This window comes from Colobus angolensis, unplaced genomic scaffold (assembly GCF_000951035.1).
Source record: "Colobus angolensis palliatus isolate OR3802 unplaced genomic scaffold, Cang.pa_1.0 Scaffold254, whole genome shotgun sequence".
Taxonomy (NCBI): domain Eukaryota; kingdom Metazoa; phylum Chordata; class Mammalia; order Primates; family Cercopithecidae; genus Colobus; species Colobus angolensis.
In genome coordinates, this window is record NW_012115755.1 from 410,314 (window position 1) to 437,143 (window position 26,830).

At 49.7% G+C, this 26,830-nt stretch overlaps 1 protein-coding gene across 1 annotated transcript in view; it reads left to right on the forward strand.

Moving 5' to 3' along the window:
• Positions 1–26,250, forward strand: part of HRH2 (histamine receptor H2) — a 29,327-nt gene extending 3,077 nt beyond the window's left edge. The window contains 3 exon segments of the mRNA XM_011946814.1: positions 22,704–24,303; positions 25,404–25,446; positions 25,449–26,250. Coding sequence (XP_011802204.1) covers positions 23,228–24,303; positions 25,404–25,446; positions 25,449–25,529 — 1,200 coding nt within the window. The 5' untranslated portion in view covers positions 22,704–23,227 and the 3' untranslated portion in view covers positions 25,530–26,250.
• Positions 26,251–26,830: the final 580 nt, after the last annotated feature.

Here is a 26,830-nt window from a genome sequence, read left to right on the forward strand (position 1 = left end):
TGCTGGTCCACCTACAACAATCCACATCCAGCTGGCAGAATGAACTGTGTTCTTGCCCACCTCCAAACTTCCCAGTTGGAATTTCTCTTGCCTGCAATGCCCTCCTTTGCTTAGCAACCCCATCCTACTCTTCCTGCAAGATTCCATTCAAACCAGATCTTTTAGGACCCCACAGTTTACAGGTATGCTCCTCCCCCAGGACTCCTTAAAGATGGGGATGATGGAACCTGTCTCCTCCTTGCCAGCACCCAGGATGCAGCTGGCACATGAAGGCTTGTCAGTAATAGGAGCAACTATGTCGAGGCCTGGCAGGCCCCTTAGAAGAAATACAAAATTATTAATATCAATAATATCTGTTATTTGTTGTATTCTTACTATGTTCTCATGACAACCCTATGGGTCTCACTTTCAGACTGGAAACTAAGAGTAACATGCGTTCAGCCACTTGCTCAATGTCTAACAGAATTCGAACACTGGCCATCTAAATCCACAGCCTACACTCCTAATCAGGGTCAGGAAGGGTTGACAGATTCAATCAACCAACATTTAAGCAGGGATCACAGAGATGCTGTAAAAAGCAATGCATCCCTGCACTATAGAGGTGAAGAAATGGCACAACAATGACCTCCAAAGTGTAAGGGTTTGTGCCAGACACTGGGAACCCAGGCATATATAAGATGTCATTGCAGGCTGGACACAGTGGCTCACACCTGTAATCCCAGCACTTTGGGAGGTCAAGGCAGGAGGATCACAAGTTCAGGAGTTCGAGACCAGCCTGGCTAACATGGTGAAACCCCGTCTGTAATAAAAGTACACAAAAATTAGCTGGGCGTGGTGGCATGTGCTTGCAGTCCCAGCTACTTGGGTGGCTGAGGCAGGAGAATCGCTTGAACTCGAGAGGCAGAGGTTGCAGTGAGCCAAGATTGTGCCACTGCACTCCAGTCTGGGTGACAGAGTGAGACTCTGTCTCAAAAAAAAGGCCGTTGCTACACGGAGCTTACAGAGAGTGGGGCGTGGGGAGAGTGGTGTGTAAGCAGGGTCCTCAGGGCTTTGACAGGGGTGTTTAGGAAACTGTGAGGCCTCAGGGGATGCAGGTGAAGGCTGCCCAGAGGGGATGATATTTGAACTAGATCAGGAAGAATGAGTAGGAATTCACCAGGTGAGCCAGGGAGGTTGGAACGATGGTTCTCAGCTGGGGACGTTTTTGCCCCTTGGAAGACATTTGTCAATGTCTGGAGCTATTTTTGACTGTCACAACTTGGGGAGGGGGAGTGCTGGCATCTAGTGGGTAGATGCCAGAGATGCTGCTAAACTTCCCACAATATACGGGACAGCCCTCATCACCAAAAATTATCCTGTCCCAAATGTCAATAGTGCGGAGGTTAAGAAAGCCTGGGTTGGAAGAGAAGAGCATTCCTGACCAGGAATCAGCTGGTTCAGGTACCCACAGGTGTTTACCAAGTGCCTTCAAAGCACTGGTCCTTTGAGCCTGAGGTTGCTCTATTGGCCACCTGGCCTGCCTGCTTCCCTTCTGCCCCCACTGACCTCAAGCAACAAGGGTGGTCTTTTTTAACATAAGAGCGTTATAGAGATACAATTCATATACTATAAAAGTCACCAATTCAAGTGACAAGTCCACAATTTTTAGGATATTCACACAGAGTTGTGCAACCGTCACCACTACCTGATTTCAGACCATTTTCACTATCTCCAAAAGAAACCTGTCCTCATTAGCAGTCACCCTCTATCCACTCCCCACTCCCACTCAAGGCTCAGCAACCACAGGTCTACTTTCCCTCTCTATAGATTTGCCTGTTCTGGACATTTCACAAAAATTGAATCACACAATAGGTTTTGTGACTGATTTCTTACACCTGGCATGTTTTTAAGGTTCATCTATGTTGTTGCATGTATCAGCACTTCATGCCTTGTTATGGCTAAATAATGTTCCATGATATGGATAGACCACATTTTCTTCATTCACCAGTTAATGGGCATTTGGGTTGTTTCTGCTTTTGGGCTACAATGAATAACGTTGCTGTGAACATTTGCCTATAGGCTTTTGGGGAGACATATATTTTCATTTTTCTGGAATATATGCGTAGGAGTACAATGGCTAGGTCACACGGTGATGAAGCTTTGACTTGGCGCCTGTTTGAGGAATTGCCAAACTGTTTCCAAAGAGGTTGCACTGTCTTACATTCCCACCAGCAGTGCGTGGAGGTCCCAGTCCTTTCCAAAGCTTCTTAGATCTTTTGGATTCTAGCCATCCTTGTGGGTGTGAAGTGGTATCATTCTGGTTTTGGTTTACATTTCCCTGAAGGCCAATGAATTTGAGCATCCTTTGGTGTGCTTGTTGGCCATTTGTGTATCTTCTTTGGAAAACTGTCTATTCAGATCAGAGTCGCCTTTTAAACTTCATTGAGTCATTCCTTACTTGGACTGAAAGGCAAACTCCATAGAAGTCTATCAGGTGCCCTCCATCAGGCTCTGCCCGTGCCCTGTCTGCCTTTCTCCTCACTCAGCTCTGGCCAAAGCCTCAAAAGGGCCAGCTCATTCCCCACCGGCCCTTTGTACTCACCAGTTCCTCTGCCCAGCTTGCCCTTCGCACAGCAGCTCAAGGATCAGTCTCAGAGAGGCCCTCCTTGTCCTCCCAGTCTCAAGGACACTTCTTCAGCCCCCCTCTAGCACACTTCAAGTTTCTTTTGATCGTATTTTCCTGTTTGATAAGATCTTGAAGAACTCCAGGTGTGACTACACCTTTGACTCACTGTGTGACCCTGGGCAAACCACCTCCCCGCTCTGAGCCTCAGCTGCCCCATTTGAAAACCAGAGGAAGTGGGACTGGCTGATTGCAAAGGGCCTTTCCAGCTCTGCCCTTATCTGATGCTGTGTGACGGCACTGCCAGGAGGGTGCGGTCCTGGCGCTATTGCTGTGAGAGAAGCGTGGCGGGAGCCAAGTTGGTCACGGACTGGAGCAGGCAGCATGGCTGGTTATTGCCAGCCCCTTGGGGACAGTCTGCAAGAGCCTGTGGCAGCTTTGACCTGGCACCCAACCTCCAATAACAGGAGGAAGGATTGCAAACACCTCCAACTCCAGTAAGGACTGGACACTTTGGCCACTTTGGGCTCTAGAATTGCCCATTTTTCCTGGGAGAATGATCTAAGAGCCAAAGCCTCTGTGAACATGAGGGCCACTCATTCACTCCTTCGGTCACTCACCAAATGCTTCCTGGGGCCCTGCTTGTGCTCAGTCAGTCCTGGGCAGTGCACTGAAGATACAGCAATGGATACATCGGACACCTGAGAAAAGACTCCAGCGTAGTGGGGAAGACAGACAGGCGCATGGGAATGCAGCAGGTAGACACAGAGCGTCTGGGTATTCCAGGTGTAGAAAGGGCGTGCACAAGGAAACAGAGCTGTAAAACGTCCAGGGGTGTTTAGAGCATTCAGAATGATTAGGCTTGACCTGAGACCCCAGGGCAGTGGGGGCAGGTAATAGAGGAATCAAGGGCGCAGACCTTGAAAAGTCCTCAGTGTCAAGCTGAGGTGTTTGGATTTTGTCCTGTAGGCAGTGGGAGCCACAGAAGGATTTTTTTTTCCTGTCACCCAAACTGGAGTGCAGTGGTGAAATCACGGCTCACTGCAGCCTTGACCTCCTGGGCTCAAGCCATCCTCCCACCTCAGCCTCCCAAGTAGCTGAGGCTACAGGAGAGCCCCACCATGCATGGCTGCTTTATCTTTTTCTTCATAGAGGCAGGGGCTCGCTGTGTTGCCCAGGCTGGTCTCAAACTCCTGGGCTTAAGAGATCCTCTTGCCATGGCCTCTTAACGTGCTGCGATTACAGGCATGAGCCACCGCACACAGCCTGCACAAAAGGATTTTCAGCTGAGGATAGAGGCGATCCAGTTTGCATTTTCTAAAATGCCTTTTCTCCAGACAGTGCGGAGGAGGGTGGGGCTGAGGAGAGAGCAGGAGGCCAGGAACCTAATCAGGATGCCCTGGCTCTTTCTCTTCATCTTGTGCAGGGATGAAGGCCAGTACTCTGCAGCTGGAGAGGAAGGGACAGCTTCAAAGCTGAGAGGTAAAATCATCTGAAGAGGGTATGGGTTGAAGGAAAGGAAGGAATCTAAGTAATGAATGACATGGTAACAGCTGATGCCAGCCTCCTGGGGTTCCTGCTATGACCGAGGAGGCACAGGAACTGCGGGAGCTGGCATTTGAGCATGGCATTTTCCAGGTGGCTGGAGAGAGGGAGTAGAGGCAGCGGGAGAGGGAGGTCCAGACCCAGGGATCTGGATATGCACAAGCGCAGAAGGGTGAGAATTAAAGAGAGTTAAACAGTGAGAGGCCCTGGATGCCTCAAGCACAGACGGTGTGATGGCAAGATGGGAGGGGAAACTGAGGCTGGAATGGGCAGGAGGGACATCCCTGCTTGGCATCAGAGGACGGTTAGAACCCAGAGCAGGGGTCCTGGCTACAGGAACACTGACTGTTGCTTCCAGGCACAGAACACTCGCTGCCCTAAGAGAGCTCATTGCTAGAGCTAGAAAGTTCTCAACACCTTACCACACTCCCAGGGCCAGAGATGGGTGCCTGTCAGTCTGATTGTCAAACAGGCGGAAGGCAGATTCCCCCAAACAATTGACCAGTGAATGTGATGTCAACTGAGGCCAAGCTCGCAAAGCAATTATAAAATAGGGAAGATTGGTTAGAAAAGGATGAAGGAAATCCTGGAAACTGACCTAGCTCTCCAAGAACACCAGGAACACGCCAAGATCATAGATGGCAGCTGGCAGAGGACTTTTGCAGAGACCACAAGATATTTTTGTTTAGGAAAAAAAAATGAGCCAACAGTTTTAAATGAGATTTCATTGAAAAGTTAGGACATTTTATTTCAAACCCAGAAGATTTTACTTAACATCCAAATTTCCAGCTTCTGGAGAATGTGCAGCTCTGATGGCACTGAGCCCATAGTGGCCACAGCTGCGTAGTGGCTGCCCCTCCAGCTGGGCGCTACACCCCCACTGTGGGTGCAGCCTGCCATGTTTCACCTGCCTGCCTGAGCCCTGAGGCCCTGGGATCTGGGACCCCAGGACCAGCCTCATCCCTGTCTCTGCCCTGCTACCTAGAGGCTGGGCCAGTAGGAGTTCCTTGCCCTGCAGCCCCCAAACTGTGTTCCTCAAAGCATCAGTCTCAGAGAAGGCTTTGTGGAGGTGGGATCTGGGGCCTCATTTGGCTGTCTGGAAGCCCTGCTACCCCCAGCCCCTCTCAGTCACAGTACAGGTTGGCGAGTTCAGTCAAGTCCTCAACAGAGACCCCAGTTGACATGACCGTCGCACTAAGGCACAGATTCCTTTTTTTGTTTTTTGAGATAGAGTCTCACTCTGTCACTGAGGCTGGGGTGCAGTGGTGCAATCTCAGCTCATGGCAGCCTTGACCTCTCCAGCTCAGGGGATCCTCCTCACCTCAGCCTCCCAAGTTGCTGGGACTACAGACATGCACCACCTCACCCTGCTAATTTTTTGTATTTTTTTTTGTAGAGATGAGGTCTCACCATATTGCTCAGGCTGGTCTTGAACTCCTGGGCTCAAGCAATCCACCCGCCTTGCCTCCCAAAGCGCTGGGATTACAGATATGAGCCAGACACGAGCCACTGCACCCAGCCTCCAGATCCCTTTTTTTGAAGTAGCACCTTTAACAAATATCCACAGAGCTCATTTGGGACCCTACTGCCTCTTCTAAAGACTGATTAGATAGTTGTGTTTTTTCTTTTCACTTTTTGAGTAGATAAGACCTTCATGTGGTTCAAAAAGTACAATATACAAGGTGTACAACGAAAGGCCTCATTGCACCCTGGCCGCCATCTGCCCAGTCCCTGCTCAAAAAAAGAAGAGGTCTCTTTTGTTAATTTGTTGTGGTTTATTCTTCCAGATTTTCTTTTTGCAAGTAAAGGCATATATATATGTAATGTATAGTCTTATTTTTGGCCCAAAGGGGAATATATTATACATACTATTTTGCACCTTACATGTTGTTTTTTAGTCACTGAAGACTTCACTCTCAATGTAGAAAACTTTGAATAAAGAAATGTGCGGGCCGAGCGAGGTGGTTCATGTCTGTAATTCCAGCACTTTGGGAGGCCGAGGTAGGCAGATCACCTGAGATCAGGAGTTCAAGACCAGCCTGGCCAACGTGGTGAAACCTCATCTGTACTAAAAATACAAAAGTTAGCCAGGTTTGGTGGCAGGTGCCTGTAATCGCAGCTACTCGGGAGGCTGAGGCAGGAGAATCACCTGAACCTTGGAGGCAGAGGTTGCAGTGAGCCAAGATTGCGCCACTGCACTCCAGCCTGGGCGACAAGAGCAAAACTCCATCTCAAAAAGAAAAAGAAAAGAAAAGAAAAAGCAAAAGAAACATGCAAAGAAGACAGAATAACCAGTATGACCATCCAAAATAAAACCACTAATACCATCCAGTCTGTCCTACTAGGCATAAATTTTTTTTGCTGTCCCCCCGCATCCCCTGGAAGTTGACAGATTAGGAGTTCATAGTTACAATCATTGTCTCCTTACAATTTGAATCCTGCTATTTTTTTGACTTAAATATAAGCATTTCCCCTCATTGTTTCATAGTTTCCAAGAAATGATAGTAATAGCTATAGTAATTTCGTTATGACATAATTTAACCATTATCCTAGTTTTGAACATATAGGTCATTCCCAATATTGCCTATTGTCGAGAATATGGTTATATCTACAGTTGTTTCAAATATCTGTAATTGGGCAGAGTGAGCATCCCTAGAAAGTGGACCACCTAGGCCAGGAGCTGAAAAGCCGTGGTTTGGTGCCCCAGGGCTGGGACTGTGTGGGAATGAGGTTCTGGAAGGGGAAGGGCGGGCAGGACACAGGCACCTGGGAAGCTGGAGGAAGGTAGGTGCCAGTGTGGGCCAAGCACTGTGCTATGGACTTGTGCATCACGCACGTGCAGTATTCACGCTCACGGTGTGTGAACAAAGTAGTGAGTGCTGGGGCTTGGCACACATTTTCCCACTGACTCTGCACAGCAGTCAGACAGTGGGGAACTGCAGGGATTTCCTTCCTCCAGTTGAGAAGTCTGAGGTAGAGACCCCCGCTGCCCGCCATTGCTCGCAGGGTGGGGGCACAGGGGAATGTTACTCAGGAAGTTGGCTCTAGAAGGGTCTTGATCTTGACCCCATACACCTATTAACTCCCTTGTGAGGCTGGGTTATTAGCCCCATTTTACAAGAAGGGAAATTGGGGCTCAAAGCAGAGTCATCTGGCCAAAATTGACTAACTGGTAGCAGCAGAGCTGGACTAGAACCCACTGCAGCTGCTGTGAACAATGCCTTTTTTCATGAGGTGCTGGAGACTGAGATGGGAGTCGCGGTGAGGGGCCGGCTAGGAGGAAGGGCCCAGGGTGGTCAGTGAGGAGGACTCCAGCCATTCTGCCGGCTGTCCGGGAAGAACTGCGTGCTCCCAGAAACAGAGCGAGGGTGATGGGCACTCAAAGACTCTTAGGGAAGGGCAGCAAGGTCAGGGCAGAGTTGTCCAAATCCAGAAAGAGGGTGGGAGAAGCAGGGGAGAGGGGAGCTCCCCAGCATGGAAGGAATGTTGAGGGCAGGACTCACTCAGTGCAGAATCAGGGAGCAAAGTGCAACAATGTCCACAAAGAGCCGATCGCACAGTTCCCCAGGAGGCCCCTGCCTTGGTTTTTGTTCTGTTTTGTTTTGTAAGGTAGGGTCTCCTCCAGCTCAGGCTGGAGTGCAGTGGCACAATCAAAACTCAATGCAGCCTCCACCTCCCGGACTCAGGCCATCCTCCCACCTCGGCCTTCCAAAGTGCTGGATTACAGGCATGAGCCACAGCGCCTGGTCCCTGCTTTGTTGAATGCATTTGTTTTTGAGATTCCAAAGAGACACAGCAGTAGAGAGGAGAGAATGATGAACCCTACACCCCCCTTTCCCAGCCTCACTATTTTCAGCATTTTGCCAGGTGTCTTTCATCCCTGCCACCACATAATATTTTTTGTTTGTTCATGTGAATATTTTAAAGAAAATCCAAGGCATCATAGCACTGTGCTTGGAAGAATTTCTTTTTTTTTTTTTTTTTTTTTCAGACAGAGTCTCGCTCTGTCGCCCAGGCTGGAGTGCAGTGGTGCAATCATCTCAGCTCACTGCACACTCTGCCTGCCGGGTTCAGGTGATTCTCTTGCCTCAGCCTCCTGAGTAGCTGGGATTACAGGCACCCACCCCCACGCCCGGCTAATTCTTGTAGTTTTAGTAGAGATGGGGTTTCACTGTGTTGGCCAGGCTGGTCTCAAACTCCTGACCTCAAGTGATCCACGCACCTTGGCCTCCCAGAGTGCTGGGATTATAGGCGTGGGCCACCGTGCCTAGCTTCAGTGTTTGTGTTTATTTCTAACTGGCGAGCGCACGGCACCTCCCCATGGCTGCAGCTAGCAGAACGACAGAGCGAACACAATTCCTTAACATAACCCAATGCCTGATTCGCATTCAAGTTTCCCCAATTGCCTCAAGATGCCTTTGTGCCATGATTCTGTTCACATCAGGATCCAAGCAATGTCCCTTTTAATGCTTTCAAAAAGCACTAGAGCTCCACTAAAGAAATCCTGCCTTTACCGTTCATGGACTGAGCAGAACCAGGGAGACTGGATACTTCTGTAACTTGATGCTGCTTTTCCAACGAGCCCAAATTCACTAACCACAGGAGCAGCTCCCTTGGGGTGACAAACTCTGATGCTTCCGAGGCCAGGCAGGTGGTGTCACTGCTCTGCTCCGTGTCACTCCCTGTGGGCTTGTGTCTGGCCAAACAGGCTCCTAGCACCAGGCTCCAATCCAAAGGGGACAGGTGGAAATGAGGGCCAGGGCTGTTTTTCAAGAGTAATTGGAGCCAGGCCTGTAGTCCCAGCTACTCGGGAGGCCAAAGCAAAAGGATCTCTTGAGCCCAGCAGTCCAAGGCCAGCCTGGGCAACATAGTGAGACCCTGCCTCAAACAAAATTATTATTATTTTTTAAAGTAACTGGAAACCTAGACTTCTTATATGAAATCTCCTGATTGTTAAAGGTTGGCTCTTAAAAAATATTGATAAACATTGTTTGAACCCAACAGCACTCCTCAGTAGACTGAATTCAGCCTGTGGCCATTGATTCCATCTTTGCTGTCCAAAAATTTGAAAACTAGGGGAGACACATGTTGTTTGAAGGAAATGACCTCCCCATCTTTGGAGGTAATCAAGGAGAGGCAGCCTGGCCATCCGTCGGAAATGCTGGACAGGGACTCTTCCACTCACAGTGACCACTAGGCTATTTCCTGTCCTCGGTCCTACTAATAGATCATTCAGAAATCCCACAACTTCCCCTTGGACAAGCAGTGTGCCTGAGGGCACTGCCACAGCCAGGCTGCAAATGCAACCACCTGCCTGGGGCAGAACCGTCAAGACCCTTGAGCCCGCCAGAGACGCGTGGAGAGTCTACATGATTAAGCCTAATCCCCACCCTCATTGTTGGCCAAAGACTGGCCACATCAGGATGACAACAATCTCTTCCAGGCAGACAGCTGTCTGGGCTGGTTCTTGATTTGCTTTGCCAGGCCATATCCAGATTTGGGCCTGTAGCAATGCTTACCAAGCCTCATCTGAATGCAGTGGTGGGCAAACAGACATGGGGCCTACCCTGTGGCACTTACACTCACCTGGTAGGGGCCAACAGAGAAAGAAAGAATGGCACACATGGGGTTAATGACAATGATGCCAAGAATGTATAACCAGACGTCTAATGTCTGTTGAGAGTGCTGCGTGGGGATGGGGCCGTGCTTTGGGGAACTAGAGGGCAGTTCTGTGCACAGAAGCCTCTGAGTGAGGAAAAGAGAAGTTGGGGATCCATATTAGAAAGTTTCCAGGAGCCAGATGGATTGCCCAGGGCTTTGTGGGGCACTGCATGGGCTTGGTTTTCCTCAGCAGAGCAGAGATTGCGTAAGATAATCAACGGGTATAAATGTTCCTGGCAAGGGTTATCTGTTTGCTGCTGCTATCTTTAAGGTGACCCAGCTGGTTGCAGGACTTCTGCCTGTAAGAGAAAGTTGTACCTTGGCAGAAGGGCAAAACCTCCAAGGAAGGGGGTTGGGGGAGAGAACAGAGAGGGAGGGAGAGACGTTTAGTCACCGGCAGCGCTGGTATCCAGTTCATGTGGCCACAGCTGCTACTGATGGTGGAGGTGATGGCCATGATGGTGGTGACAGCAAGCCTGGAAAAAGGAACTTGGACTTCTTCTCTGAACCTCAGAGCTTTTCAGAGACACACAAAAAAGTTTGCAAACACACACACATACACCCAAAGTGCCAGGTATAAAATACAAAAAGAAAACGATAAAATTGCCAGTATTAAATGACCAGTTGAACATCTGCAAATGTAACATTATGCCAGCTGGTCAAAGTCAGCTGCCTAAGTCAAATAGCTATATACAAATTATATTTTCTTTGCAAAGTGCATAAATTGCAATGTATTTATTATGCAGTGAGGTATGACCTCCCAAAGAAAAAGGGTGTAGAGCTCTGTAAATGTCCTTAAATGGCTGTGACTCATTGGCAAACACTTTGTAAGATAGTAAGCCCCCCATTGATGGAGGTGTGCAAGGACAGGCAGAATGACGGCCTCTCTGGGGTGCTGCAGAAGGGCTTCCTGAACATGAGGAGCACTGTGTTTTATTTCCACCCAGAGCTCTATTTTACTATGGAGGGCTCATGATTCCTTTTCTTCTCCCCTCCACATACACACATACAGTTGCTGGAAGAGACCTTTGAAATATTCTAAGCCCATCTCCACATTTTTCTGCTGAGGAAACTGAGGGTATGAAACTTGCTTGAGGTAACATAGCAAGTCAGAGTCACACCAGAGACACAAACTCAGGATCCATATTCCCAGCCCAACGTTCTTCCCACCCCAGCTGCTGCCCCTGAGCAGTTTTGCCCCTGGGTGGCAGGGATGTGGGCTTCCCTGAAAACATTGGCGATCCACATCTTACCTCCCCGAGAACCAAGGCAGACTATTCAGCTATCCCATCTCACCCCTGCCCTGAAAACGCCCTCCCCAGGCCTTTGCCACACTCGCCAGCCCACTGCGGATGGAGGACTTTGGCCAAGTCACAAAACATCATAAACCTTAATTTTCTTATCTATAAAATAGAGATGGATAGTGGTACCCACATAATAGGGTTGTTGAAGAGATTAAATGGGATAATGTATTTAAAATATTTCAAACATTAGTTGACACTTTCAAAGTGCCCAATAAATGGGATATTACATTGTTATGATGGTTATTTTCAAATGCATTTAGCCAATTGAGTATTAATGGATTCCCCATTAAGTGCCTGTTAGGGAGCAAGGCGGAGTGGATCCTGGATCCTGGATCCTGACCCTCGCCAAGCTCTCATTCCAGTAGGGAGAGACAAATAGTGAACCAATAGAGAAACACACTAAATGCTAAGAGGGCCACATGGGGGGGATGTTAAAGAGGGTGAATTGAGCTGCCTTGGAGGGGTCCAGGAGGCCCCTCTGCAGAGCTGATGTGTGTACCAAGACGGGAATGTCCAGGTCATCAGAAGGTCACAGACCAAGCTCTGGGGAGGAGCAGGTGTGTAGTATCCGAGGAATAAGAGCAAGGTTAGGGGAGCCAGTGTGCACCCACTGAGGCCTCGGGTGGTAAAAGAAGAGATGGAGGCCGGGCGCGGTGGCTCAAGCCTGTAATCCCAGCACTTTGGGAGGCCGAGACGGGAGGATCACAAGGTCAGGAGATCGAGACCATCCTGGCTAACCCGGTGAAACCCCGTCTCTACTAAAAAATACAAAAAACTAGCCGGGTGAGGTGGCGGGCGCCTGTAGTCCCAGCTACTCAGGAGGCTGAGGCAGGAGAATGGCGTAAACCGGGGAGGCGGAGCTTGCAGTGAACTGAGATCCGGCCACTGCACTCCAGGCTGGGCGACAGAGCGAGACTCCGTCTCAAAAAAAAAAAAAAAAAAAAAAAAAAAAAAGCGGAGATGGAGCAGGTTGCCAGGGATGCCGATCACAAGGGGCCTTCTGAGCCGGCGGTAAGAGTGCGGAACAGGACAGAATTGGTGAGGTAGTAGCAGGCAGGTGCTAGTGATTCAAGCGCCAGAAGCAGGGAGGCTGGTGAGGACCTGTCTCAAAACTCCAGGCAAGAGAGGGTGATGGCTCGAACTAGGACTAGGACAGGGGCAGCTGCAAAGGAGAGTAGGTATGTGTGTGCGTGTGTGTGCATGAGCGCATTTCACAGGCAGAAACGACAGGGTTTGCTGATGGGTTGGAAGTCAGAGGTGAAGGAGAGATGGGAATCAAGAAGATTGCGGGCCGGTCGCGGTGGCTCACGCCTGTAATCCCAGCACTTTGGGAGGCCGAGGTGGGCGGATCATGAGGTCAGAAGATGGAGACCATCCTGGCTAACACAGTGAAACCCCATCTCTACTAAAAATACAAAAAATTAGCCAGGCGCGGTGGTGGGCGCCTGTAGTCCCAGCTACTCGGGAGGCTGAGGCAGGACAATGGCGTGAACCTGGGAGGTGGAGCTTGCAGTGAGCTGAGATCGCACCACTGCACTCCAGGCTGGGTGGCAGAGTGAGACTCCGTCTAAAAAAAAAAAAAAAAAAAAGAAGAAGAAGAAGAAGAAGAAGAAGAATGCCTAAGTGTATAACCTGAGCAACCAGGTGTTTGGAGGTTGGGGAGAAGCAAGTTAGAAAAAAGAATCAGGGGTCCTTTTCCAGCCCCTCACTTCATGATTTATATGCACTTTGTGCCCACAATATGCAGAATAGACAAGTCTACAGAGACAGAAAGCAGGTCCGCGGCTGCCAGGGGCTAGGGAAAGGGAGGTAGCGGGAGCGACTGATAATGGGAGCAAGGCCTGCTTCTGGGGTGATGAAAATGTTTTGGAACCAGAGAGAGGTGGTGGTTGCACAACATGGTGAAGGTACTGAATGCTCCCCAACACTGCACAATTTAACATGGTACATTGTATGTTATCTGAATTTCACCTCAGTTGGTTTTTTGTTTGTTTGTTTGTTTGATGGAGTCTCACTGTGTCGCCCAGGCTGGAGCGCAGTAGCCCGTGATCTCCGCTCACTGCAACCCCTGCCCTCTTGGGTTTAAGCCATTCTCTTGCCTCAGCCTCCCAAGTAGCTCGGATTACAGATGCCCACCACCATGCCTGGCTAATTTTTGTATTTTTAGTAGAGACAGAGTTTTGCCGTGTTGGCCAGGCTGGTCTCAAACTCCTGACCTCAGGTGATCCACCTGCCTCAGCCTCCTAAAGTGCTAGGATTACAGACGTGAGCCACCACACCCGGCCACCTCAGTTTTCTTTTTTAACGTGAAAGAGAAATAAAGACTTTCCCAAACAAAAACTAAGGAATTTTGTCATCAGATGCAGCTTCAGGTTTCCATATCCGCTGTTGGCAGAGGCCGAGCAAATGGTGTGAGTCTGTCACTGATAAGGAAACATCACACAAGAACTGGTCACACAGATCAGTGCCGAGGCTGCTTTCATGCCTTCTGCGGGAGGGTGGGCCGGGTGATATGGATGTTCAAAGCCCTGCCTGCGTCTTTACTGTGGCTGTGTGGCCCCAGACAACTGAGCTTTCCAAACCTCAGTTTTACCATCTATCAGATGGGAACATGAAAATCTCTGCTATCCAAATACTATTATTATCATCTGTCAGGTGCCCGGCACGTGGTAGGTGCTCGGGAAATGGAAGTGGCCAGGGTCCTTGCTTCAAGTCCAGGTCCCCCTCTCCCTCACTACGATGCCTAGGGGATGACACTCATCATCATAAAGTGTCCACTCTGACCCTGCCATCTGAGCTGGAGGACATGCATCTCAGGGGTACTGAGACCCTTCCCAGTCTGTGCCAACACCACCAGTTACAGAACCCGCCCCCAGTTCCAAATTCCAGACAACATGCAGATCCATTCACTTTTCAGCCTGTGCAGAGGAGTCCCGCTGGGGGCTGCAGAGCTTGGGACAAGACGTGCTTGAGGACAGAAGCAAGAACAAGCTCTGCCTTTGCACCCCTCCTGACTCAGAAGAAATAAAGGGGCAGGATCAGCGCTCCTGGGAGGCTCGAGACTTTCTTTCCGATGAACAGCCTCAACCAGAAGTCTTTTCCTGCCTATGGACTCTGACCAAATGTCCTGCCAGGAAGGAGTTAGACACCTGCAACCACAAAGATGAAAGACGTTTGGATGTGACCACAAGGGAGGAAGTGTCTTGTGCTGTTGATACAACTGCAATCACACCATCTCTTTTAAAAGCCCAAGCCCTTTCTCTACCTACAAAGCCAAATATGTGGAGGCCTTGAACGGAGCCTCTGGAGGCTGACAGACCTGGGTTCAAATCCTGATTTTGCCACTTACGGTTTTTAAAACTTTGGACAGTTTCCTTAATTTTGCTGAGCCTCAGTGTCTGTGTTTGTAAATGGGAAAAAGAAAAATCTCTTTCCTCACATTGCTGTGGTGAAGATTAAATGAGATAATGCCAGGCCTGTCATGAAGTAAGCGTTCCTTATATGCCAATTTGTAGTAGTATTTTCATGAGTTGTTAACTGGCTGAGATCTAGAGATATGGGGTCCCATATCTGCTGCCAGTTCCCTGGGTGATCTTAGGGCTGAGGATTGAACCTTCAATGACTCCTTATTACCTTCAGAACTAAGTCCAAACTCCCAAGCATTCCATCCCCAGCTACATTTTTCTCTTGAGAACTAGCTGGAGAGGTTGGTGGGGGCCAATCGCACAGGGCATAGCAGGCGTTGCTATTTTTACACTAACAACAAGAGGGGAATTAGAAAGCCGTGGCATGCTCAAAGACCAGGACAGTTGGACAGCAAAACCTGTGCAATGATTGAGAGGAGAGGATGAGCCCTGAGGGCTATGAGCTTGGAAGTAGAGGACTTTTTATAAAGGGGCGTCTGGACTGAGTGGACCAAGCATCAACCCTCGCCCAATCCTAGCCTGGGGCCCATCTCAACCTTATGGCCCTGTGCCACTCCTAAGCATGAGCTAGTCCTCCAGCTTCCATTCCTTTGCGTGTTGTTCCCTCTGCTCAGCATACCCTTCTCCTTCCATTCTCCACCAGTCAAACTATATGTCTATTAGGTTTTGAGTAGGTGATACATACACAAGGTGAAAAGATTGAAAAGGTCCCAAGAGACACACGGTGGAAAAGAAGCCTTTCTCCCATCCTTTCCCAGCTCCCATTTCCTCCGCGGAGACAGCCATCCCTACCCTTTCACTGCCGCCTGCCTGAGCCGGTCCTTGACCGATGTTAACGTGTAGATGCATGGGTATGCACACATGTGTACCCCTTGTGCATATCGCACTCAGCATCGGCACACTTTTGGAGGCCCTCCCATCAGCCCAGCTAAGTCTTTTGTATAGCTTCACCGCGTTCTGTCATGTGTACGTTTACACTTTCCAGACTTTGCCAACACAAGCAGTGCTTTGAGGAATCACAGGGCAGATTCCTAGAAGTGCAACTGCTGGGTCAGTATTCTGAGTGATTTTAACATTAATGGTTTTCCAGACCCAAGAAAATGCTTCCTTCTACAAATGCATGTGTGTGTGCTGGAGTACACACTCTGGCCCACACACAACCGCGCCCGCACTTGTGCACACACGGAGCTGTTGCCTGCTACTGCCCTCAGAGCCAAAGCACCAGTGTCCCAGTTCCCACGCCTGTGTGGCCTCCACCCACAGCTCTTATTAGCCATTTCCTGCTGTGTCTGAACTTCTAGAGGATTGGGACCACCACACCTGTTCACATGTATCCCCAGCCCCTGCCCCCAGGCTTGCCTTGGGCTCCTGGGCAAAGGCAAGAAGGAGCCCGAACTCCTAGCACATAATGGGTCATCAACACTTGTTTTCCAGGTTTTTTTTTTTATTCGTATAAATTTATGGAGTACAAGTGCAATTACGTAACATACGTAGATTGGCATACTGGTCAAGTCAAAACTTATCATCTCCATCACCCAAGTAATGTATATTGTACTTATTAAGTAATTTCTTATCACCCACCTCCTCACCATTCAGAGGCTCTATTGTCTAGCATTCTATGTGCTAAGTCCATGTGTACACATTTTTCACCATCCACTTCTGAGTGAGAACATGCAATATTTGACTCCAGTTGCACTGGAGGATATTATTTTAACTAAAACAAGGCAGACACAGAAAGTGAAACATTGCAAAAGACAGGATTTCATTCTTTTTTATAGCTGAATGGCATTCCGTTGTGTGTGTGTGAGTGTCTGTATACCACTGCTTCTGTTTCTTTTTTCCGTCTTTTCTTTTCTTTCTTTCTTTGTTTTTTTTGTTTTATTTTTTCAGGTTCTCACTCAGTTGCCCAGGCTGGGGTGCAGTGGCATGATCTCGGCTCACTGCAGCCTTGAACCCCTGGGCTCAAATGATCTTCCCGCCTGGGCCTCCCGAGTAGCCTGTACCACCATGCCCAGCTAATTTTTAAACTTTTTGTAGATACAGGGTCTCCCTACGTTACCCAGGCTGGTCTCAAATTCCTGGCCAGTCCTCCCACCTCAGCCTCCCAAAATGCTGGGACTACAGGTGTGAATCACTGCACCCTGTTGCCTTTTCTTTATGCAGTCATTCACTGATGGACATGTAGGTTGATTCCATATCTTAGCTACTGTGAATAGTGCTGCGAAAAACATGAGCTCAGATATCTGTTCGATATATTGACCAGCATTTCTTTTTTTTTTTTTTGAGACGGAGTTTTGCTCTTTTTGCCCAGGCTGGAGTGCAATGGCGCGATCTCAGCTCACTGCAACCTCCACCTCCCGGGTTCAAGCGATTCTCCTACCTCAGCCTCCCGAGTAGTTGGGAGTGCAGGCATGCACCACCATGCCTGGCTAATTTTGTATTTTTAGTACAGACGGGGTTTCTCCATGTTGGTCAGGCTGATCTTGAACTCCCGACCTCAGGTGATCCACCCGCCTCAGCCTCCCAAAGTGCTGGGATTACAGGCATGAGCCACCGCACCCGGCTGACCAGCATTTCTTAAATGAAGCTGTCCTGCCATGTTAAGTGGGAAGAAAGGGCTCCCTGGGAAGACCAGGGCTTATTTCAGCTCTGACCGTCTGGACTGAAGCCAGGTTGGTCAGCAGCTTGTATAGGGGCAGCCACTCTAGGCTTGGAGAGGCTTGTCTTCCTTGCAATACTAAAATAACTCTCTACTTCCTTGCAACCCCAAAATAACCCCTCCCGGCCCATTTTGGGCGGCTCCTTGGGGACTGATGCTGGAGTCACTTTCCAATACCCTCAACAGGCACCTGGAACATTTGAAGTGGTTGATTACAGGGGAAAACTTCTGAGAATGAATAGCTCATGAGAATGAGGAACTGGGCGGTGCCGGGCAGCCACCTGCTCCAGCCCACCCCCGGCTGCCACACCCCCGAATCCTGATACACAGCAGGAGGTCAGGGACCCTGTGCCCCTTTTCCCACCTTCCAATCCCATCACCCTCTGCTCGAACTTCCCCTCCACCTGCCGGAGGCGTCTCAGGGCTCTTGGGATACAACCCACCATCTTTCTCCTCCAAACATTCACAGCGGCTGTTCTCTCTGGAATCTGCTTGTCCCGTGTTCACTCAGTTACCTTGTTCCCATCTGTACCGATCTCAACTCGAATATCGCTTCCTTGGGGAAGCCTTCCATACCGACGCCGTGATACATTCTGGCAGCGCTATTTCCCTTTAGCTAACCCTTAGCACAGCTGCCATCAGTAAGCAGCTCCACCGTAGGTCCCAGACCGCGTCTCCTCCCACCCCTGTGATGGGCGCTCCAGACGTGTCTGCCGTGCTCACTGCTGTAGCGCAGTCCTCAGCACAGTGTCCTCACCTGGAAGCCGCTTGGTACGTGTCATGCTCATGAATGCTGTTTGCTGGCCATGCAGCTTTAGCCAATGACAAAAATGTTACTGGTAAGAACCTACCACGTACCGGGCAGTAAGGGTTTTCCGTCCCTTTACTGTCTTTATTTCACAGCCATCAAGTGAAGGAGAAGGTAGTAGCATCACCATTTTACAAATGAGAAAACTGGCCGGGCGCGGTGGCTCGAGCCTGTAATCCCAGCACTTTGGGAGGCCGAGACGGGCGGATCACAAGGTCAGGAGATCGAGACCATCCTGGCTAACACGGTGAAACCCCGTCTCTACTAAAAAATACAAAAAACTAGCCGGGCGAGATGGCGCCTGTAGTCCCAGCTAGACGGGAGGCTGAGGCAGGAGAATGGCGGAAATCCGGGAGGCGGAGCTTGCAGTGAGCTGAGATCCGGCCACTGCACTCCAGCCTGGGCGACAGAGCGAGACTCCGTCTCAAAAAAAAAAAAAAAAAAAAAGAAAAAAAAATGAGAAAACTGAGGCTCAGAGAGTTGGCAGTCACGTCCCAAGGTCACAAAGCTATTTCAGCAACAGTGCTGGAATTGGAACCCAGATCTGTCCAATGTCCAGGTCCTTGCTTTCAGCCCAGGGGCTCCCCTTCACTCCTCACAGTGTCCGTTCTGTAGAGTAAGGATCAAAGCACCTGCTTCACAGGGTTACCGTGATGCTCGCCCAGCAGGGGCATCAGGCACAGTGGTCGCTGCGTGGATGCTATTTTCTTTTCCTGTTGTACATTACTGCCTGGAAAATCAGATTTATCTTTCAGGCTGAGTGAGAAGGCCAATCAGGCCTTAACTGATTCCCCCAAATTGCTGGCCGCTTGGGTGTAATTGCCAGGCTCCCACAGGGCTGTGTCTGGGGTTTAAGTACTTAAACCACAAAAGGGGTTTCACTTCCCACTGAAAAGAGAAAAGAAAGTATTGGACTTGATTTGGTAAATGTGGAGGGGGAGCACATCCCAGTCCCCAGCTTGGTTGCTTTTCTAGATGGCCTCGCCCCTCTAGTTTTCAAACCGAGTGCACACCAGCGGCATTTCTTCTGTGGTTTCATGGATTGGGGCCAGTGAGAGGGAGGCTGTGGCATCAGGCAGACCTGGGGCTGTCTGCCAAGTTCTACCTCTTTCTGTGGAAAGGTTCACCCTCCAAGCCCTGGTCCTCTTCACCACTAGGTGGAAGGATAGAAGAGAAGAGTGGTGTTTTGTGTCTCACCACAACTCAATTCCCGGGAAGACACATTCTCATGGTGAATCACCAAGGACTCCACTAAGAAGAGAGCACTCCCAGGGCCTTGAAAACTCAACACTCTGCCCAATGGGATTAAAAAAACACCCCGTTTCTGTCCACCTCAGAAAGCACAAGCCTCTGCCTGAGGTGAGTACAAGGGAGGTAGAAGTGAGAGAGGATGGAGAAGTTCCCTCTGGAAGACTTCCTGGAGGAGGTGACAGAGGAGGCCAGGGTTTGACAAAAGGGTAAGAGCTCTCTAGGTAAGGAAAGGCCTTCCAGGCAGTGAAAACAGCATGTGCAAAGGCACAGAATCAGAATGGGCCTGGCACTTCTCAGAATTAAATACCGCAGAACCAGATCAACGCTACAGGCAGCAGGTACTGTACAATCTAACTCGGTACAAAGTGCAGAGAGGTTACTCCTGCTTTTAGGCATCTAGGAGGACTCAAGGAGACAGGTACCTGAGCTGGGCCTTGAAAGGAGAGTGGTTGAAGTGAATACAAGGAAGAGTGAAGCACCAGGCATAGGGGACGCAAAGGCAGAGACAGGAGGGAGAAGGCATGCTGCATCTGGGGACATGCTCGGTTGCCTAAGAGTCTGTGAAATTAACAGGCAGATGCTGGAGTGCTGGGTGAGACCCTGTTGGAAAGACAGGTTGAAGTCTGATCGAAGAACGGGCATTAAATACAGGCCAAAGGAGTTTGAGCTGAATTCGAATCCAGTCTCTGCCGCTTTCTAGGGGCATGACATCACCTGGCCTCTTTGAGCCTCAATCTTCTCAACCGTTAAACGGAGATAAAGATTTTCCTCACTCGTGGGGTTGTGAGGATTCATTAATATTTTATGTACTATGTGTGGTGTCGCTTTGCCCAGGGCGATCCTGCAGGACAGTTGTGCCGTGGTTCGTTGAACCTTCTTCCCCCTGCAGATGGCAACTCAGATTGTTTTCCATTCTTGCCATTGCACATCTGCCAGTGGACATCCTTCTGCACATATCCTCATGATAGCAGTTGCATTGCCATGGGCTGGGCTCCCTGAAGGATGGCCTAGATCTAAGTGACCTAGAGGGCCATCCATTATGTATTGGAAATTTTAAAAGAAGTGAAGGAGAAGCAGTTGCTCAGTAGCATGTATGCTGTGTATGGACAGTGGCCGGGGTGTGTCCATGTGCATGCAGAGGCATGAGAAACACAGGAGGCCCCCACATACCAAATGGTCAACAGCAGTCACTTCCTGGTGCAGGGGCGCAGGTGTGCAGTGACCCTGATTTTTGGTCCTTTCTGTACACCTCAGGGGTACTTGGCTTACTGGAATAAACCTGTCATCACTTTAGAAGTTTGAAAGGACAGTTTGAGAGACTATTTTTTGTTAGCTACGATGGTGACAATGATGGTGACAAGGATGACATGATTCTTCCTCACAGGCAAAGAGAAGCCATTGAAGGTTGCTCCATAAGGGGATGACGTGGTCCTCTAAGGCAATCCTTCTGCCCACATGGGACAGGAGAGGATGGGAGGGAGACAGAGTGCTGTACAAAATCACCTGCCCTCAAAAAAGGTGACCAGAACTTACGGGAGCTGGGCTTTAAATAGGAATACAGCAGAAGTGGTTCTTTGAAAACTCCATGAAGAAAGGACTCACAGCTGTTTTGGTCATCACTGTCCTCCCAGCACCTGGAGTAGCATCTGACACATTCTGGGTTTTCAAAGAAATACGTGTTGAAAAGGACTGAGGAAGAGAAGGAGGGGCGGGAGGGGAGAGAAGGAAAGGATTTTCTAATTATAGGAGAGGCTGGTTCACTCAGATTTGAAGACCCCTCATCCAAACATAACTCAAATGTCAGCCTAATGCCAAAATACCTATACTCGGCTGTTGTGGTAAGTCAGAAAAAATTTTGATGAGAAATAGGGATTCTCAAAAAAAATACCCTGAAATTGCTACCCCCTCCAAAGTTAATTAAGTGTGGCAGTGAGACCCATGCTGTTTGGGCTATTTATATAATGAAAAGATCTGCTAAAAATAATACCCGGAGGTTCAGCTGCCAGGACTGGTGGCTGAGCCAGGGAGGGTGGCAGAAGGTGATCGGGAACCCTGATCCCTGCACGAACACAATCGTTATGATTAAATGATGCTTCTCGTATTCAGGTTGCAAACTGCTCCAGGAAAGAGCCTGGGAGAGGCTTAATTTATGTTTTATGGAGATTAGCTTGCTTCTGAGAGGAGGTTCCGCCATCAACTCGATTTCTGCACACTCTCAGAGCTCGGGAGATTGCCTGCTCTCTGAAAAACTAGGAGAAGCTGGTAGGGAAGGACCGGGGTGTGGAGCAGGGCCTCAGCTTGTTTCTCGCCAGCTGGAATCATATACAGCCACCACTGGCAGGGAGCCTTGGAGATTATCTGGTGACCAGGGGCTCTTATTTAACCAAGAGGCATTGCACATGCAGTTACTCTATTGAAGTAGTGTTTGCACTACTTCAATAGTGCAAAGGGAGGAAGGAGAAACCACCCAAATGCCCGTGAGAGGGTGATATGGGGATGATAGGATAAACCTATTCATGGTGAGCCTCCCCACAGACTGTTATGCAACCATTAGAAGGATTGAGTGAGTTCTGTCCCTGCTGACCTGGATGTGGGATCACGTGTTCTGCCAAGTAAGACCAGTAAGATTTAGAGATGTGTTCAGAGCAGGGGTGGCGTGGATGACAGGTGACGAACTGCAGACTAAATCTGGCCCTCTGCCTGGCTTTGTACAGCCTGTGGCTAAGAATGGTTTTTACATTTTTAAATTTTGGAAAAAGATCAAAAAGAGATTTTTGTGACACGTGAAAATGATATGAAATTTAAATTTCAGTGTTCATTACTGAAGTTTTGTTGGAGTGCAGCCACGCTCTTCTGTCTGCACGTCATCTGCATAGCTGCATTCTCACTGCAAAGGCAGAGCTGAGCCGTCACAGGCTGCTAGGCAGAACATGTTTATTACCTGACCCTTTTCTGAAAAAGTTTGTCAGCCACCGCCTTAGAGTATGATGACATTTTGCCAAACAGCAGCACCAGATACTGTTCTCAGCACTTCAGAGGAGTAGATTCGTTACATTCGTTTATTCATTCATTCATTTTATCCTTTATTCGTCAGATGCTTAATGTCTGTCTGTGGGGCCAGGCACCAGGAACAAACAGATGCAGGCCCTCTTCTAGTGGAGCTGAAAGTCTGTGTCTAGATCCTTCTTTTCTCAGTACGAGCACTTCCAGCTTTTCCAACTCTTCTCACAAGTCTCAGTATCTAGCCCCTTGCATCCTGCCTCCCTTCTACCTCCCCATTATGTATCCTGATTGCCCGAGTCCCTCCCAAAGAGAGGTATCCAGACTGGCCCCATACTTCCTGGGGTCTTACCAAGAGGCTGAGATCTAGTAGAAGGATACATCTTGAATCGGGTCATGCTTTCTATCTGGTTTCAAGGTGCTTAACATCCAACCTTTGCCTTTTTAGCTCCTGCCCTCCACTGACTCCAGAGAGGGAGATCCCCAATACTTGACTCCATCACGCAGATGGGAACGGGCACCAGCTATGGAGAGGGATACAGCTGTGTCTCCACATGACCCATCCTGCATGACACCAAAGCCACCGCCAGACAGTGCCTCGGATTCTATGCAAAACCTGGGGAGCAGAGACCTACCCCAGGCCCGGGAGGAAGCTAGGTCTTCAGGGGATCATCTGAGGACTGGAGTTTGATCCATGAACCTGGCTTCAAGGCTTTGCTTTTCTCTATTCTTCATTCATATTCATTCCCAACACCTTAGAAGGTGTTGCTTAATTTATTTCTAGAAAAGCAGCCCAGAGTCAGTCACCGAAGCCTCTTCCCCACCCCCCGGCCAAAAAAAAAAAAAAAAAATTGGACACATTTTGGCTCTGTTGGGAGCCTGGAGTCCAGTGGTTGGCATAATTGTCACATTGGGAGCGGAGAAGAAGCCGCCAGGGGCCCTGGTCAGGGGACCGAGCCGTAGGGCCCCAGCATGGCACCCAATGGCACAGCCTCTTCGTTTTGCCTGGACTCTACCGCCTGCAAGATCACCATCACCGTGGTCCTTGCGGTCCTCATCCTCATCACCATTGCTGGCAATGTGGTCGTCTGTCTGGCCGTGGGCTTGAACCGCCGGCTCCGCAACCTGACCAACTGCTTCATCGTGTCCTTGGCTGTCACTGACCTGCTCCTCGGCCTCCTGGTGCTGCCCTTCTCTGCCATCTACCAGCTGTCCTGCAAGTGGAGCTTTGGCAAGGTCTTCTGCAATATCTACACCAGCCTGGATGTGATGCTCTGCACAGCCTCCATTCTCAACCTCTTCATGATCAGCCTCGACCGGTACTGTGCTGTCATGGACCCACTGCGGTACCCTGTGCTGGTCACCCCGGTCCGGGTCGCCATCTCTCTGGTCTTAATTTGGGTCATCTCCATTACCCTGTCCTTCCTGTCTATCCACCTGGGGTGGAACAGCAGGAGCGAGACCAGCAAGGGTAATCATACCACCTCTAAGTGCAAAGTCCAGGTCAATGAAGTGTACGGGCTGGTGGATGGGCTGGTCACCTTCTACCTACCGCTGCTGATCATGTGCATCACCTACTACCGCATCTTCAAGGTTGCCCGGGACCAGGCCAAGAGGATCAATCACATTAGCTCCTGGAAGGCAGCCACCATCAGGGAGCACAAAGCCACAGTGACACTGGCCGCCGTCATGGGGGCCTTCATCATCTGCTGGTTTCCCTACTTCACCGCGTTTGTGTACCGTGGGCTGAGAGGGGATGATGCCATCAATGAGGTGTTAGAAGCCATCGTTCTGTGGCTGGGCTATGCCAACTCAGCCCTGAACCCCATCCTGTATGCTGCGCTGAACAGAGACTTCCGCACCGGGTACCAGCAGCTCTTCTGCTGCAGGCTTGCCAACCGCAACTCCCACAAAACTTCTGTGAGGTCCAACGCCTCTCAGCTGTCCAGGACCCAAAGCCGAGAACCCAGGCAACAGGAAGAGAAACCCCTGAAGCTCCAGGTGTGGAGTGGGACAGAAGTCACAGCCCCCCAGGGAGCCACAGACAGGTAATAGCCCTAGCTGTTGGTGCACAGGATGGGGGCACCGGGAGGGGATGCTACTGATGGGAATGATTTAAGGAGCTGCTGTTTAGATGGTGCTGGTTTCTGTTCTAGGCACTCTTCATGAGCACTTTGTAAACACCCTCTTGCTTAATCCTCCCAACGGCCCCCAAAGGGAGAACTTATTAGCTCCATTTTAAAAGGAGCATATTAAAATTCTCAGAGGACTTGGCAAGGACCGCACAGCTGGGGCCTGAAGAGTGGCCACCTGACTTTGGAACTCGCGAGCCGTTTTTCCTAGCTACATTGTCCTTACAATTAGGAGTCTTATGTTTGAAGCCTGACTGCCACTAAGGAGTCGTAAGTGTTCAACGAACCCCTCCAGGATAGCGCTCAAATAACCATGTCACCAATGCTGCCACTTGATGGGGCTGTTGTGGGGTTAAATGAGAAACTCAGCTCAGTTCAGCATTTATTGAGCACCTACTATGCATCAGCTCTTACCGTGGGGGTGTGTAAGTTGGTGGGGAAAGAGGCCAGTGGAGTCAGAAAGGTGGGGCCTTGAAGGTGGCTGAGTTTGGGCATGATACTGTAGATTTTAGGAAAGGTAAAAGAGTTAGAAGCAAGGGTAAGGGTAACTTAAGCAGATCTATGCTTTGGAAAGAGGGCTCTGGGTACCCCTAAGATGTGGACCAGAGGATGAGACTGTAGACGAGGTGGTTGTGGCACTGACTCATGAGAGAGGAAAGAGAAGAAAGCAAAATCAAGGAGGCCATAGATCTTAAAAGCTTGCAGACTCTCGGATGTTCAGAGTGCGGGAGATGTGAGTGAGGACCACAGGATTCCCCCTCCTGAGGGCACCAGGCAGAAAAGATGCACAGAATCAGAATGAGATTTGGATAAATTCACTGGTGACAAAGCCAATGCAGGATCTTAAGAGAAACCACACCAAAGACCTGAGTGGCACCGAGGAAGCTCATTGTGGGGAGAGGCAGCTTACTGGTCTGGGCTTTCGCTGCTGAGAGGAGCAAATGAAAGGATGCTCAGAGGATACCTGGCACATAGAAGTTGCTCAATAAATGTTGCTTTCCTTTCTCTTCCCACAGACCATGGCTTTGCCTTCCAGGATGCTGGTCTGTGGAACTGACCCTTTCATTCATCTGTTTGTTCATTTGTTCATTCATTCATCTGCAAACATTCATCCAATTCCCACCACATGCCAGGAATTATGATGAATACTGGGGATGTAGAAATGAGATTTTTTTGGGTTTATGGTGATGAAGTTATGGAAAATCAGTGGCACAGCCCTGGTCTCAGCTCTGCCGGCACTCACCTTGTATCCTGAGCAAGTTCCTCCCCATCTCAGGCCTCGGTTTCCTCATCTCATAGAGAGTTGATCTACCCTCACCAGGCTTCCTACTTGCCTTCCAGAGTTGCCTGAAGCTCATGTGAGCGAAGGGACACAAACATGCTCTGCCGTCTCCCAACAGGACATAAGTCCACGCTGGAGCACTGAGCATCAGACTCAAGAAAAGCTTGTGTGGATGCTGCAGACCCACCAACAAGGTTCCAGGTTCTGGAGTTGTGGGGGCAAAACTGCCTAGTGAGACCCCTGCATATTCCCTCTGGTCCTTGTAGCTGCCACCCCCATTCCCAGGGGTGGAGTGTCCCTCCATAGACTTGAATCTGGGGCCCTCTGCTCCCTCACCACTGTCCATCTGAAGCAAGCCTGCTGCTCCTGCATTGAACTGTGGCCTCAGGCCCTGGACCCTGGCCCTCAAATCCACCCTCCAAGTGCACACCTGGAAACTTCCACTTCCAGTCCTGATGGGCAAAACGCCCACCTACCATATCCTTGGCAATCTCTTATTCAGGAGGCAGCTGGAGTGCAGAGCCTACTCAGTTCACAAAGCTTAAAAAAGAAAAAAATACAGGGATGTGGTTCAGCTAGAAGGTGGTTGCCGCTCCTGGGTTTAGTCTTGTGTATCAGACTCAAGAAAGACTCAAGGCAGACTCACTTTGTGTTTGCCGTTACTGGTTGGAGCCCTGGGTTAATAAGCTGCCTTTTCAGTGGAGTCCTTGAGGGAACCTCTTTCAATAAGCACTTAACAGCAGTAGCTAACATTCACTGAGCACCCACTACTGGCCCGTTTTCCATGTCTGACATTGTTTCCAGGCATTCATTGTTCCTCGGGGGCCTCCTACTCCCACCCCTGCACCAAGTGCTAAGGGCACGAAGTGAGATAGAGCATCTCCCACCCCCTGCCACCCTCGGCCACCTGCAATTGCTCCTGGTCTGGTCTAGTTAAGAAGCTGACTGGTCAGATTCAGAGCCACACATGCCAAGGATTGAAGTCCAGATGGGGCTGGCCCGTGGGCCCAGGAGCCCATCCCGGAGAGTAGACCTCTGAGCTTTTAAATGCAAATGAGAAAGACCCTTTCATCCAAGGCAGGACTGGACCCTTGAGACTCAGGGCCTCACTTCATCGTCCACACAACCCTGTGAAGCAGGGACTTGCTTAATCTCCACTTT